Source organism: Bidens hawaiensis, unplaced genomic scaffold (genome assembly GCF_021521415.1).
Source record: "Bidens hawaiensis isolate Kalapana, Puna unplaced genomic scaffold, B.hawaiensis_p1.1 tig00019943_1, whole genome shotgun sequence".
Lineage (NCBI taxonomy): Eukaryota > Viridiplantae > Streptophyta > Magnoliopsida > Asterales > Asteraceae > Bidens > Bidens hawaiensis.
This window is the reverse complement of record NW_027493032.1, coordinates 209,096-225,699: the sequence shown is the minus strand read 5'-3', so window position 1 is coordinate 225,699 and position 16,604 is coordinate 209,096. Positions and strand designations below refer to the sequence as shown.

The 16,604-nt window shown below is 36.2% G+C and overlaps 1 protein-coding gene across 1 annotated transcript; it reads right to left on the bottom strand.

The window, feature by feature from the left end:
• Nucleotides 1-14,222: 14,222 nt before the first annotated feature.
• On the bottom strand, nucleotides 14,223-16,330 carry LOC143559615 (transcription factor MTB1-like). The gene has a single exon (XM_077048137.1). The coding sequence runs from the start codon at nucleotides 15,896-15,898 to the stop codon at nucleotides 14,360-14,362; it is 1,539 nt and encodes a 512-aa protein (XP_076904252.1). The 5' UTR covers nucleotides 15,899-16,330; the 3' UTR covers nucleotides 14,223-14,359.
• Between the last annotated feature and the right edge of the window lie 274 nt (nucleotides 16,331-16,604).

Genomic DNA, 16,604 nt, shown 5'->3' with positions numbered 1-16,604 from the left:
GCAGCAACGGGGGTTGGTGCATCGTGGGTGGCTCTGGTTCTTTTTCGGGAATACACCTTGAGAGGTGCGGTCCCCGAGGTAGAACCAGCGTCTCCTGATGCAACTACCAGGTGCCACTCGACCGGTGATAGCGGAATATTGTCGTCACTTGAGTCAGAGTTGGACACAATCACTAATGGGGTCGTCATCTGTAAAGAACATATCAATTCAAGTTAGTAATAATCAATTATATATATCTTGTTACCTTTTCGTTTCGAGAGGCGGGAAACGAGCGTGTGTTTGAACATACAGTTATAGTTTAGAAAACCTTTTATTTTCTAATTCTCTATAACTATTGGCTCTGATACCAACTTCTGTCACACCCCGAAAATCTTAACTTAACACAGCGGAAGACTTAACTTAAGTCATTCGGGTTATGACAGATGCCGATAGCCAATAACAATAGACAATTAATAATAAAAGCATCATCTTTTATTATAGGAAAATATTTTACAAAATCAGAGTTTATTAAACGTGCTAATGCACGGTTTACAATACTTCAACTTTGTTCACACACCACACGCTCTCGTTTCCATGCCACCTCGAAATCTTCACTTACCTGAAAAGCATATTAAAATATCGATCAACACAACGTGTTGGTGAGTTTCCCTTAATATCAAAATAGTCCATATATATATATATATATATATATATATATATATATATATATATATATATGAATCGAAAACATAATCCAATAAATCCGATATCAATTCGTGTGTAATCGTCACTGCACCCTAAATTATATCCAAATATTCCGTGTATAATGATCTACCGCCATTATATCACAAATCCGTGTGTAATGATCTACCGTCATTACATCACAAAACAATAGGCATTTCATTTCTTAAACAAATTGAGTTGTTGTAGACGAGCAAAGAATACAACATTACGTATGACTATCATAGTTGATAACATGATACACACAATACTCAAAATATTCCCACTTTTAACCCAACGCGAATGGAAGTGGGGGGCGTCACCCCAATAGATCTACTAATATTTTTGTGCCCATTTCTAGGGTTAACTGTTACTTATCCCAACTAGACTCATCCCGCATTATACACCAATTTGTAAAATAAAATGTCTTTATAAAACAACAACGAAAACAATATGTAATAAAGAATATGATTTTCCCCAAAACACATATTAAATATCGTTTTGAAAATATTTTCAGTTAAAAATCGAGGGGGTTCGATAGAGAAACTCACTGTCTTGAAGCTTTTCCAAAAATCCCATGTCCTATATTAGAACACGTTTTGTTAATAAAAACTTGATTTTAGTTTTTATACAAAACTCCTTTTTATTTTGTAAGTCTTATTCTAGTTTTCATATAAGCACATAACACATAAACGGGTATACATAGTTCGGTTTTCCATTTTTAATTAGTTAAATTGATTAATTAAACAATATAATAAAATATTTTTAAGTTTCAGTTGCTGGAATTTTTAAGAAAATATTAATTTTCAATTTTTCACAAAACTTGATGGTTTCGTCCGTTTTGTCGGTTTTATGCTTAAAATGAGTTATTTCGGTTTTTCGTTTAAAATGTGACTTATAAGTTATGAAAAATACTTGTTACATAAATATTAATCAAGTTTTATAAGTTTATTTGTGAAAATATATTATTTTCATTTTTGTCAATATTTTCTTAAATAGAAACTTTTTAACGTTTTCGTGTCGGTTTTCGCGACACGAACCGTTTTGGACTAAGTTTTATCATCTTTTCCTTTTCTTATGTATTAACTTATGTTATACATGGGTATTTTAACACTTTAGGGGCTGTTCTAAAACAGTCCCTAATAGTTGTGTCGGTTTTGCTTAAAAAGTCGTTTGTTTGACCGTTTAAGTTACCGATGAGTCAAATAATTTACACAAGTCTATACTAATCATCCTATGAACTAAACACACATATAATAACATATAATTTACAATAAATTGCAGTTTTGACTATATATGTTCATAAGATACCTTAATCGAGTTTTTCGGTTTCTAGTTCGTATTTTAAATTACCTTAACAATGTTACTAGTTAAACTTGTTTTTTTTTATATACAATTATGTTTAAATATTTAAAAATCCAGATTTTAACTTATTTCGTAAGTTCCTAATAATTCCAAATTGTTACTTTTTAAACAAGATTCTCAATTTCTTTTAAAGAATCCATGTGTTCATGATCCAAGTTTTATTCTTTTTAATATCATTATGTTTTAGCTTAGAAGTTTATATACCTTTGTAACTAGTCACTTTTATATCATTTCCATCCTTTTCAACTTTTAATCATTCACTTAAATCAAAGAATTATGGATTTATAAAATTTTCTAAGTGTTGTTCTTACAAAGTTTCTCATTTTAGTAACTTTATTACTTGATAATTCTAATTAATCTAATTCTTATACTTTGATTAAATACAATTCAAGATTTAATTCTTTCATTTAAGTTGTTAGGTTTCATGCATCCTAAATAATCTATTCCATTTTATCCTTTTTAGTTCATCATTTAACAAAGTTTCCATCTTTAGCAAGGGTGTTGTTTATTAAAGCAATGAGTTAATTTAATCCCAGTTTCAATCAATCATTCTATCTTATTTTAAATTGTTACAAATCACTTATTGATTCCATCTATTACAAGTATTTATATCAAAATCTCATTTTTCATCTTTTCATAAATTAAAGTTTCTTTATTTAGTAATTTCAACAATTATCAAGTTCTATCCATTATTTCTAACATGCAACCTATCTTATTTACATTTAATTCATCTCACAACATCTTTTAATTAAAAAAAATCCATTCAACACCTCCTAATTAACTTTATATTAAAAATCCCCAATTTTATAATTATGAACATATTCCTTCTTTATCCATTTCAAATAACAATTTTTAACCATCTAAGTTCATATTAACAAGTTAAGGACCAACAATCTATCTCAAATTTCATTCTAATAACAAACCCTAGAATCAAGTTTATCAAGTTCATCAATTATCCAAGAGATTATTAATACTCCATATTCAATCTAATTAATCAATATAGGGTCTTTAGGATATATGTATGCATGTGTATGGAGTTTTGATTCTCTCATACATATATATATATATATATATATATATATATATATATATATATCCATGGCACACATACATATACATACACTACACACATTATCAATCTTTCAATCAAACTCAAGTATATCAAATCTTGTATATTCATAATCAACACTTAATTAATCCAAACCTATTACTTACTTGATTCTTGTGATTTTGAAAGGTGAGATTAGAGATATTAAGAGTGTGTACTTCCTAGCTTATGCTCTCTTTGGTTGCCTTATCTTCTTTCTTGATTCAAACCTTCATTACTTTGATTAAGTGTGTGTGTGTGTGATTGATTGTTAATTTGAATTTGATTTGAAGTAGGTTGGGAGGGTTTTGACCGTGACTTATTTATGAGATAAGAGGGATAGGTTGTAGACTTATGACTTGGGTTATAGAGTGAAAGGTGGGTTAAGGGGGAGTTAACAAGTAGCATGTTTCTAGAAGGCTAATCATTAGGAGGTTTAGTTGTTTAGTTAGGATTGGTGAATAATGGAGGTGGGGGTTTGAAGTGGAAGGGGGGCGGTTATGGGAGAGGGGGGGTATATGAAGAGTTTTTAATTATTAACTAGGTAAATTTCGGTTATTCGTTTAACGTATTTCGTGTTTTAAATATCCAAACGAATTCCGTTATCAATATTTTTTGTCAGACATTGAACGAAATCAAATTCCTGACAGTATGGACCATAAAAATTATTTTCTTGAAAATAATTCATGTGGGGTCCTTCTCGGGTCCTGTTCTGACTCGTGTTCGCTTAGTTTCCAATTTTTATGATTTGATTCTTCCTAATTTATATTTTTATGTTGTCTCACATGTTTTCATATATATTTTGAATTATTAAGATTGTTTAATCAATATAATGATTTATTTACTTTTTGGCTCACTGCCCGGGGTATTTGCACGTTTTTCTCATTTCGTGCCGAAATTTAAACTTTTTGTTGACTTTGAAAGATAATAACCTTAATAAAGAAAAGTTTTACTAATAACGTGATTTTAGGATGCATAATCATGATTACATTAACAAAAATTTTTGCCAGATGTTACATTCCATTTGCCCTAATCATAATACCTACTGGTTTGCCTTCTTTATGAGAAACCCCAAGCCCTTGTTTTATCCCACAACACTATCAAGCCACCCCTGAATGAGATTATGTTGGACTATGTAGATAAACCGACTTAAGAAATGCTTAGAGCTTGGAGATATCCGAACGGGTATGTGACAAATAAATGATCAAGCCACCCTTGAATGATATTATATTGAGCTATGCATAAAGTGACTTAAGAAATGCTCAGAGTTTGGAGATATCCGAACGGGTATGTGACAAATAAATGATCTTTCCAACAAGTTTACATGCAATAATTGGTTGTTTACATTGAATTCCATATGTTTTTTTTTTCAGTTTCCTACAATTTGTTTCATTATAAAAAAATATTATTTACCAAATAGAACTTTCAATACTTTTGTCCTTTTCATTGAATTACGCAACCTTTTAAAATAAGAGTTGCATCTAAGTTTTAACAATGCAGCACTTCTAACAAAAGTTGAAATTCGCAACTTTGTAATATAAAGGTTGCAATTACAATGAAATTTTGCTACTTCTCATGAAACATGTTGCACTAGATATATTAATGCAACATTTATGTTATACGAAGTTACATTAGAGTCAAATTCAAAACAATTAACAAAAGTTGTATCTAAAGTGTTGAATTAGCCTCATTTTCTAGTAGTGTCTTCCTTTTGTATAAAGTTAATATAATATGACTTTATTCTATTGGGGTGTTCACTGGTTCACACCCAGTCAATCCAAAACTCGTCAAACAACTCGGATATATTTTAACAAATACCGTACTTGGACCGAATAACTTCTATCCCAAGGATATATTTTAAAAACCCTAAATCTTTTATCAAAAACTTTTATTTCAAATTGTTTATAGAACTTTCATACATGTGGTAATCTAGAACAAAGTAACAGAGTGTCTCATATTCCCATGTAGAGGTGCACAAACCGGGTTTTTCTTTTGGACTCAGAATCGGTTTCCTATCCGGGTATGTTGGACCGGGTATCTTTCATAACCGAGTAGGAACCGGACCCAATTTCACATACCTATATGGATACCCTAGAACCGATCTGGGTCGGGTCAGGTACGGTTCCTACCCGAAAACCGGGTACAACCGAGTTTTTTTGATTTTTTTAATATATAAAAAATCGGTTTTAACTGTTGGAACTGGTTCCAACGATTATGTAGCTATTATATGACCATTTGGAATCCGTTTTAATCATTAGAGCCGGTCCCCTGTACTCATGGAGTGCGTAGACAAGGCCAATCCATCTTTTCTTGGCCCAATCTGTATTGCCCAAAAGATAATAATCATGTAAAGGCATCAAGCATGTCATAGTACTACATCATAATACCAATATTTGTTTTAACACATTTCATTTTAACAAAGCTTCATACTTTAAACAGTTACTATTACACTTCTTATTCCTGAAAATGAGCAAAGCTAAACTCTGGCTTAGCTTGTTTAACCAACTCGTACTCGAGTTTGGCTCTTTTCAAACTCTACTTCTAAAGTCTGATCTTGAGTTCGTGTTACGCTTGCGATTTATAAGTTAATTATCTTTTACATAAATATATATATTTGTTTATTAATTTGGACTCGAACTCATTTAATAAATGAGCTCATTTTTAAACTTGTGACAACCTTGTTTAAACTCTAGTAATGAGTGAATATATCTGTTTGGTCTTTGAATGGTATCAAACAATAGTTGTATAACAACAATGTGCAAGTGTATTGGCAAATGATTGATTGACACGTGTCCTCTTTAATTGAATGTCTCATTGATTGTCACGTGACCAGAATTTTGTTTTTATATAGATTCACATCAAACATTAAATCTTAAGTATCTTCAACGAATGGAGGGTGTCCGTCCGTTTGTAAGAGGAGTGAAGGGACGTGACAACTCGTGTGAAGAAGAGATGGAGAGGTGTGTCCCCAAAGGATTGTGAAAGGAGGAAAATCTTATCTTTATTATTAACATCAAATAAAATGAAAATAAATATTCATAATCACATGTTTCACTAAATAAACAAATAAGCTTTTTGCATTTAGTTATTATCATCTTTAACATCAATTTCTAGATTTTGTAAACACCACTCTACGATAATGGAACCCCAACATTTTGGTTGTGGGCACACTACCTAACCACCGGGATGTACCATTGGAAATGCACGTAGTTATCTATGCCCCGATTATGTTTTTCAGTCGAAACTTGAGTCCAGTCCCAAACAATTGTTTCGAGAATTGAAAAGTCAAACAATTCACTTGAGTGGGTTAGTCGGATCCTCGTTTTGATCACTTAAACGTTCGGATTAAGAGTCTGCTTATTTGAAATAATTTAAAACTTTTCTAAATTGTTAGTTTGTATATATAACATTAATTATAAAAAATTTTATGATTGTAAGACGCACGTTGGGATGTCATTGAGGTTTTAGATGCCCTATACTAGTACAAAAGAAAAAAAAAAAGCCCCTTAAATATATACCTTTTTCATATATCAACAACTGAACTTTAGATTCTTAGAATTTTAAAAGGTCCTATTGTGAACTGAGTTTATATTTATAGTTATAAAATGCTTAAATTACTTATAATTTAATTATAGGGTTAAACCGTTAATTTTAAAATTTTGGGCCTCCGCTGAGAACCCTTGACAGCGGTTGTGCCTTGAATGCCCTTCCAAACGGCTAACGTATGCATAACTATGTATTCAAAACGAAATTAGCGTGTGTATGTGTGTCTATTTACATGTAAAAGGTTAAATGATACTCCATGTTTCAAACCAGACCAAACCATTAAACCGTAAAAACTAGTCATAAATCAAACTATTTGATCTTAAACGAGTCAAACTGCCAGATTTAGTCAAAGTTGAAGTATATTATCTATTTTATTATTATTATTAATTAATTAATTAAATAGATAATAAAGGAAGGTTAGGGGTTCAGTAGTAATTTCAAGTGTGAGGTTTTGCATGTGCTTGTAACATCCCGAAATTTCCAAAATAATATAAATTATATTACCTAATAATAGAGGGAAAGTTTACTCGGGTTATCAGGAAATAAATAAAAGAATAGGAGTTGGTATGGGTCGGGCTAGTGTCGGGTAATGGATGTGGGTTATGGACTTGGATTAATAGAGATGGGTTAAATGAGAATGGGCCTTAGGTCCATGGGATTTCAGGGATATAAATACCCTAACACCCCAAAATATCTTCATTTTCTATCATTATCCACACCCACACACACACGCCACAACTTCGCCGGCCGAGCCAAGGGAAGAATCGGGCAGGTCCGAGAGAGGGTGATTAGTGTGCTAGCAAGTTAAACGAGATCCAAACAAGCTCAAAAAGGTATGATTCTTGATCTTTGAGGTTTAAAGATCCAAGCTTTTTAGTGTATAAGCGACCAAAAATGGTCGGGAAGCGTAGTGGGTGATATTGAACCATAGCAAGGGTGTTAAAATCGCTCAAAATGCTGAAAAGAAACCGAACAGCGGCTGTCTGGGTAACTTCGCCTTCATCTGGGCAACTTCGCCTTCAACGCGATGAACTTCGCCTGCAAGCTAAGTTCGCCAGATGAACTTCGCCTGCAAGCTAAGTTCGCCTAATGGCAACTTCGCTGTAAAGTTAAGTTCGCCTAACTGGTAACTTCGCCTGAGGCCAAGTTCGCCTGATGACAACTTCGCCTGAAGCCAAGTTCGCCTGATGGCAACTTCGCTGTAAAGCTAAGTTCGCCTAGCTGGTAACTTCGCCTACAGCTAAGTTCGCCTAAGGTTAACTTCGCCTAGAGCTAAGGTTGATTAGAAAATAAATTAAAAAGCGATAAGTTAAGTAAGCCACTACTAGGCCACCAGATTAGATCAGGCGAGTATTGATACGTGTAACTTGTACAGTCAGCCGAGCTCAGATAGAGAAGGGATTTACAGCTATCAGAAAAAGAAGCAGAATTCAGGTGAGTTTCTAGCCCCATTTATGTGTTACGTTTTCGGGGCTGTGTGCATACTCAATATGTTTGTTAATACACTTATCCTAAGAGATAAGTGTATGCCTTATATGGATAATGTGAAATATATGAATGATTGCTTGATGGTACGTGAACGATCTTCGGATATTGCACGTATCGTCAAGGGAAGTGACTAGCTCCTTACATGGATATTAAATAATAAAGTATAGTGTTCCTTTTATGGAAGGTATAGTGTTCCTTTTATGGATAGTAAGGTGTTCCTTCTATGGATAGTATAGTGTTCCTTTTATGGAAGGTATAGTGTTCCTTTTATGGATAGTAAGGTGTTCCTTCTATGGATAGTATAGTGTTCCTCCTATGGAAATTATATATGGTAGGGTAATGGTAATGGTTCTTTTAATAGATATTACGTGACGATCCTCCTATGGATATTTATACAAGGTTAAGGTAGTAATATGTGTCTTCGGATACGGGAAGTAATATATGGGAATAGATTGTATGTTGCCTGATTAACTAGAACTCACTCAGCGTAGCTGACTTTTAGTATGCACGCAGGTGAGCCGATTACAGAGCTAGCAAGAGGATGACGCATGGCATGGATTGAACGGCTGGCATCTGAAGAAAGAAGTAAAGATGTTTTGAATATAAAGTTTTGTGTTATGGTATCAAAGAAAAGATTTAATGTTTTGTAACAAATGATTGATGTTTTATATTCCGCGAAAAGTTTTAATAAACTCTTATTTGAAGGACTGTGTTTATGAGTAAATCCGACGCTAAAGTAGGGCTACCGGGTTCGGGGCCTTACAAGTTGGTATCAGAGCATAAGTTCGAGAGATTTAAGCATCCTACATGCTTAGACTCGAACAGAGAATGGGATTTAAGTAAGAAAAGAAAGAAGATGTCAGTTCAAGAATGCCATGTGTCGCTCAAGCAAAAATCAGTAAAGGTAAGGTGTATGATTAAATGATATATGTTAATGAGAAGGAAAAGATACGTGAACGATAAGGATAGAAGTAATTGATTGTTTGATTTGACTAACTGCTTAAGTAGAACCAGCACAAATAGACTCATAAAGGGAAGCGAATAGGACACGGAAAGCAACGTGATCAGCTAGTCACAGCTGGCCACTGTTATTACCTGTTAGCCTTGCTATCCTTGTACTAAATAGTTCCTTGAGTGATGATGTTTGTGTTGTCCCTTTAAGAATACTGATGGCTGGAGCTGGAGAAGTTGTGGGAACTGGGGGTCGCACTGGACGTCGTGGCAGGCCTCGTCTTGTCCGGCAACCCTCGGTAGAAGAAGTTTCCCACACCGAAGATGAAGGGAGCGCCGCTGGAGGAGACCAGAACAACAACGAAGAAGTTCAACTTAGCCCTGCGGTTCAAGCAGCCATTGTTCAAGCTGTAGTTGCTGCTGTGAAGAACCTGAATCCCGAAGGATCTGCTGGAAGCCGTGAACGAACCGTTGAAGGGGCAGGTGGTAATAATAGAAAGGATGACGAGAGGGAAAGGGGTGACTCGAGTGAGGTAAAGTCTGTGAAAGATGATGATAGGAAGAGGGGCCGAGGCGGTTGCAACTATAAGTCCTTCAAAGGTTGTGACCCGCCTAAGCTGACTGGTTTAGGAGACGCAATCGCTACTCTTCAGTGGATAACCGCCATGGATAAGGTTATCCGCATTAGCGAGTGCCGTCCTGACCAAGCTGTCGGTTATGCCACTCAATCTTTTGAAGATGAGGCTATGTATTGGTGGGAGAGTGTGGAGCAGAGGAAGACCCGTGAAGAGATCAAGGCGATGAGTTGGAATGACCTATAGGACATGGTGATGAAGAGGTTCTGCGCTGATACAGAAGTTGAAAGAGTGGAGATGAAGTTTCTGAATTTGAAAGCGGGAGAGATGACACAACGGGAGTATACTACTGAATTCAACCGCATGTCTAGGTTGGTACCTGACATGGTGAACACCGAAGCTAAAAGGATCAAGTGTTACGTAAGGGGACTTCCACGGAATGTTCGCACTTTGGTTAAGTCTAGTAAGCCCGCAACATTTGACTCGGCCGTGGAATTGGCCGAGATGATTTATGAGGACCTTGCCAACTGTGAAGGGGAGAAGATGGAACCGAAGAAAAAGAACCCAACCCCAGAACCAGAGGAAGCCAATGAGGTGGATCCACGCAAAAAGAAGGCAAGGCAAGAGGGGTTCACTGCTTGTGAAAAATGTGGGAAGAGACACCCCGGAGAGTGCAGAAAGGGATTAGGTGTTTACTACAGGTGTGGAAGAGCAGGACATTCCTCTTGGGAATGTGATGATTACCATAGGTGTCACAACTGTGGAGGACGTGGGCACCTAGCAAGGGATTGTAAGAAGCCAAAGGGAGGACATGAAGGAGAGAAGAGCGCTTGAGGTTTAACAGATTCCTCCGTATGCTTAGAGAAGCCATTCAAGAAGGCTAGATGCTAGCCATAAGTATTAAATCTATGTGTAACTTATTAATGACTCGATGCGCGTTGTTTTATGTTGAAATTTAGACTGGTGTTTATTAATTATGGTACAAATTGTCTGAATGCATGTAAGTCATGATAACTTGACGTGTTGTGATAGAGTGTCGACTTAAGCTTTAGCACTAATATGATTTAGGACAAAGCCTCTTGAAGATCGAAACGAGACTTGGTACATTGAGGGCCTCATGGACAAGCTACCTTAAATAGCTAATACACATGACCACCATTCGATGACTGCAAAGTCGGAAGTAAGAAGGGTAACACAGAAAACGAAGGCGATTCAATAAAGCGTGTAAATATAAGAAGTTTTCCTTTTATAGGGAATAAGTTAGGTTTCGGGGACGAAACCTCTTTAAGGAGGGAAGACTTGTAACATCCCGAAATTTCCAAAATAATATAAATTATATTACCTAATAATAGAGGGAAAGTTTACTCGGGTTATCAGGAAATAAATAAAAGAATAGGAGTTGGTATGGGTCGGGCTAGTGTCGGGTAATGGATGTGGGTTATGGACTTGGATTAATAGAGATGGGTTAAATGAGAATGGGCCTTAGGTCCATGGGATTTCAGGGATATAAATACCCTAACACCCCAAAATATATTCATTTTCTATCATTATCCACACCCACACACACACGCCACAACTTCGCCGGCCGAGCCAAGGGAAGAATCGGGCAGGTCCGAGAGAGGGTGATTAGTGTGCTAGCAAGTTAAACGAGATCCAAACAAGCTCAAAAAGGTATGATTCTTGATCTTTGAGGTTTAAAGATCCAAGCTTTTTAGTGTATAAGCGACCAAAAATGGTCGGGAAGCGTAGTGGGTGATATTGAACCATAGCAAGGGTGTTAAAATCGCTCAAAATGCTGAAAAGAAACCGAACAGCGGCTGTCTGGGTAACTTCGCCTTCATCTGGGCAACTTCGCCTTCAACGCGATGAACTTCGCCTGCAAGCTAAGTTCGTCTGATGAACTTCGCCTGCAAGCTAAGTTCGCCTAATGGCAACTTCGCTGTAAAGTTAAGTTCGCCTAACTGGTAACTTCGCCTGAGGCCAAGTTCGCCTGATGACAACTTCGCCTGAAGCCAAGTTCGCCTGATGGCAACTTCGCTGTAAAGCTAAGTTCGCCTAGCTGGTAACTTCGCCTACAGCTAAGTTCGCCTAAGGTTAACTTCGCCTAGAGCTAAGGTTGATTAGAAAATAAATTAAAAAGCGATAAGTTAAGTAAGCCACTACTAGGCCACCAGATTAGATCAGGCGAGTATTGATACGTGTAACTTGTACAGTCAGCCGAGCTCAGATAGAGAAGGGATTTACAGCTATCAGAAAAAGAAGCAGAATTCAGGTGAGTTTCTAGCCCCATTTATGTGTTACGTTTTCGGGGCTGTGTGCATACTCAATATGTTTGTTAATACACTTATCCTAAGAGATAAGTGTATGCCTTATATGGATAATGTGAAATATATGAATGATTGCTTGATGGTACGTGAACGATCTTCGGATATTGCACGTATCGTCAAGGGAAGTGACTAGCTCCTTACATGGATATTAAATAATAAAGTATAGTGTTCCTTTTATGGAAGGTATAGTGTTCCTTTTATGGAAGGTATAGTGTTCCTTTTATGGATAGTAAGGTGTTCCTTCTATGGATAGTATAGTGTTCCTCCTATGGAAATTATATATGGTAGGGTAATGGTAATGGTTCTTTTAATAGATGTTATGTGACGATCCTCCTATGGATATTTATACAATGTTAAGGTAGTAATATGTGTCTTCGGATACGGGAAGTAATATATGGGAATAGATTGTATGTTGCCTGATTAACTAGAACTCACTCAGCGTAGCTGACTTTTAGTATGCACGCAGGTGAGCCGATTACAGAGCTAGCAAGAGGATGACGCATGGCATGGATTGAACGGCTGGCATCTGAAGAAAGAAGTAAAGATATTTTGAATATAAAGTTTTGTGTTATGGTATCAAAGAAAAGATTTAATGTTTTGTAACAAATGATTGATGTTTTATATTCCGCGAAAAGTTTTAATAAACTCTGATTTGAAGGACTGTGTTTATGAGTAAATCCGACGCTAAAGTAGGGCTACCGGGTTCGGGGCCTTACAGTGCTCTAGTCTATATGAAAACAAAAGAATGGAAAAAGGAAAAGCAAAAAAAAGGAATCAAAGACTTATGGTCCCTATTTCGATGGCACGTTTTTGCATTTATGGGCTCTAAATCAACCTATAGATTTTCTTATATTATTAGACTTTTTCCTTCCTACACCATTATTCCATGACAAAAAATATATTATTATTTAATTATAATACATACATACACATACATATATAATATGAAAACACGTTTCCAACATTAATATTAATAAATAATTGTATTAAAGTGAGATATAAACATGGGTTTAGTTTTAAATTTGAAAGATTTACAAGAAAAGTAAAGATAGAAAATCAAGGATTTTTTCCTTTCCATAAATATTCAGAGTTGGGGTCTCGTTAGAAACATCTATCTCCGGTGTTAGAAAAAAAGTTTACTTACATCTTACCATTCAGACTTCGGACTTATTAATAGTATTTGATATTTGTGGAATTTGATTGATATGTTGATTGTTGTTATATGCTTAACCTTGATTATTTCTTCTAATACCTTAAAAGTATGAGAAAAGTTAAAATATTGTTAAAAAGAATGCTATGAAAATCGGACCTATTAGTCAAATCATACACTTTGATTATTTCTTCCAATTCCTTCAACATATTAAAACATGTTTTAACTAGTTCACCAAATCTAAACACCATTGACTAACAAAAAGATAAGCAAGTGTTAATTGTTCCGGCCAGTACAATTGTCACTAACTTTTTCTTGTACACTTAATAAGGACTAATTCATTCGTGTCACTAACATTTTCTATTTTAACGGGTCGTATTAATCTGTTTAGATTTTAAAACACGGGTAAATTTCCTTGTAAAGCAGACCAATTATCAAACTGGTTGCTCGAACAACCTAGTCTGGAGAACCGGGTGCCAGAAAAGAAGAGACAGAATAAGAAACGTTCGTCATGGCCGGTTTTAGTCCGTCTGTCATCGATTTTCTCTTATTCGCTCAAAACCGACTAATTCATTTGTGTTTAGTCCAGTCAACACCACTATTTTTCTTATTCACTCAAAACCGACTAGTTCATTTGTGTTTATCAAATTAACATGTAGTTAAACTAGCGACACCGACAATGTTAAGTGTGACGAGTCGACCCGTGGGTCTAGTTTGGTCTTAAAAACATGATTAGGTAATGAAGTTGCTGTATTCCAAGGGCAATTGATAAAGCATGTGATGGCCTCAAAACCCACCAAATGTTTCCTGCATACCCTTTTGTCCCCAAATTAGAAATCTTTCCATTTTCACATCAAAAACTTTTTAACCATCCAACTATCATTTCGGTACACCAAAACTGAACAAAATATCACCAACATTACAGGCACATCAATACCTCAAAAAAGGTAAAATAAATAAATATATTAGTCAGTAAAGGAAAGAAACAATTAACAACCATATTTCATAACAAATTAACATACATATTTCTAAAACCTTCACATAAAACTGTATATAAAATAATAATAAAACCTTAAAAGTAACAAAGATTAACCTCTGCATAATGGTTTCTAAGTCCTTCTACATATCCAAAAACGTTAAAAACATATAATAAACCGGGTTGTTTTTACCGTCACGACGAGTTCGATTCCAGTGAGAACGCCGAGATCAACTTCTCCTTCGTCAACTGTTCCTGTCCATGCGACTTAACAACAAACGTGTGGAACACCATGTCGTTTCCCGCACTCATTTTCGACTCCATAACCTTAATCTTCGATTGTTCAAACGTTTGAATCACTTTAGAAACCGGGTGCGCGTCTAAAGGGGAAGTTACCCTAACAATAACTTCATCGTGCCCGGTGTGCACCTCGATTTTCTCCAAACCCGGGGACCGCGAGTTGGTCGGCGACCGCCTCTCCGACTCCATCTCCTTCAGCTTCTTTTGCAAGTCGGTTATGTAAGTAATCGCGTCGCCTAACAACGAAGCCTTGTCCATTTTCGATATGTTCGGTACCACCGAACGTAATGCGTAAAACCTCTGGTTAAGTTTTTCACGCCGTTGTCGCTCCGCTTCGACGTGGTTCAACGGTTCCTCACGCCCGTTTGCGGGTTTCCGGCCGCGTTTCCGCGGCCGTTTCTCGTCGATAATGTCGGGTAACGCTTTCCGTTCGGACTCTCTGGAAACATTCGACTCGGTGCTCACCGGGCGCGAAGTAATCCGGGTGAAATCTATCTGTTTTTGTACCGCGTTGAATTGGGACCAGTTCACAAACGGGTCGGGTTTTCGGACAGTAAGTTTCTCCCTAAACTGCGGTTGGTTCAAATTGCTTAAATGAGTTATACTCGAGTTCAGATCTTGCCCGAAGATTTTCGAAACCTTAACAGGATTATCTGGATTAAGCGGTGTCAGCGCAAACACAGTCTGCGCCTGCGCTGACACCGGGTTAACCGAAAAACAAGATCTGATCATATGCAACAGTTTTGGGTTTTCGGGTATCGATTGAATAGATCCAACCTCAATAACCCCGGTATCCGTCGGAACCAAAACAACGGTTTGAATTCCGGCGGATTTAGCTAAATAAGACCTATAACAATAATCATAAGTGGAATTTAAGGCGTCGGAGAGCCAGACGTGGCGGCCCGAGGTAAAACATTTACCCGGGCCGCCCTCGCCTCTCCGAAACGAAAAATACATAGAGATTAAAAAGAACATCTCAGTATCAGTAACCTTATCCAACCCAAAAGCATAACTGTCCTCATCTAACCCACCAAACAACACATGTATCTTCTGAAGAACCCGTTTTCGGATTCTTTGTTGGTTCTCATCTTCCATTCTTAAACTCAATATCCGTGAGATTTCAAATTCCTCACCATCTTTAGGTTCTCTACAAGACCCATCTCCCCAACCCAAAACCAAATCCCCGGTTTTCGACTGCGATATTTGCCAGAAAATGGCGTAATTCCATGTAAAACTAGCCGAATTCGGGTTATCGACAAGATCCGACAGCTTGTTCTGTAGATTCTCGTCATTTGTTACTGATGTCAACGAGCACTCGTTTGATACCGAGGTCGAAATTAAGTAATCGAATGCTCGCGAGCCGAGAACACCGGCCACAATGGCTTTATCTTCATCATTCCAGCTTTCACCTTCCATATTCGTTTCGGTTTTCATACCAATTGGAATAAATAACAAAAGATAACAAAAACCCAGATCAAATTCCGCATAAAAAACAAAACCCACAAAGGAAACACTCCAATTTTGACCCAAAACGAGTCAAAATTGACTGAGTTTTCGCATACCCAGATCCGAAAAGTATTCACTTATATCCACCAAACTACTAAATATCCTGAGAAACAAACAATATTGCAATATTAGTTTACTAATGAAAAACCCAAACAATGGAAGCAGGGAGACAAGTTCGTTTTAAGAGAGAGAAAGAGAGGTTTTTTTAGAGAGAGAGAATGAGAGAGAAGAGGTGAAGGCTTGGTTACTGGCTTTGTGCTGTTCCTTAATATATACTACACGTGTATAAACTGTGGCACGTCGTTCAAATGGGTTTGAATGAAGATAACCATGGTTAGGTTGGGTTGGGTTGGGTTGGGTTGGGTTGGGTTGAATGTCATGGGGTGTATTTTATATTATTTGAGTAAAACATGGTTATTATTTTTAACACATGATATGATATATTTTATCAATAAAAAACAAAATGTATCAGTGTCAGAGAAACAAAAATAGATTCGCTGCGTATTAAAATTTTTATTTTGATTGATAAAATATATGTATTTGTTCTGAATAAGATGATTGGTTTTATATTTTGTTGAGAAACAATATGAATAAAAAAGTTTCTAAATAATTGAAGTTTTATAAATAAGGATAA

What these genes read in the sequence shown, in the direction of transcription:
- LOC143559615 (XM_077048137.1), bottom strand. Translation starts at nt 15,898, where the DNA reads ATGAAAACCGAAACGAATATGGAAGGTGAAAGCTGGAATGATGAAGAT.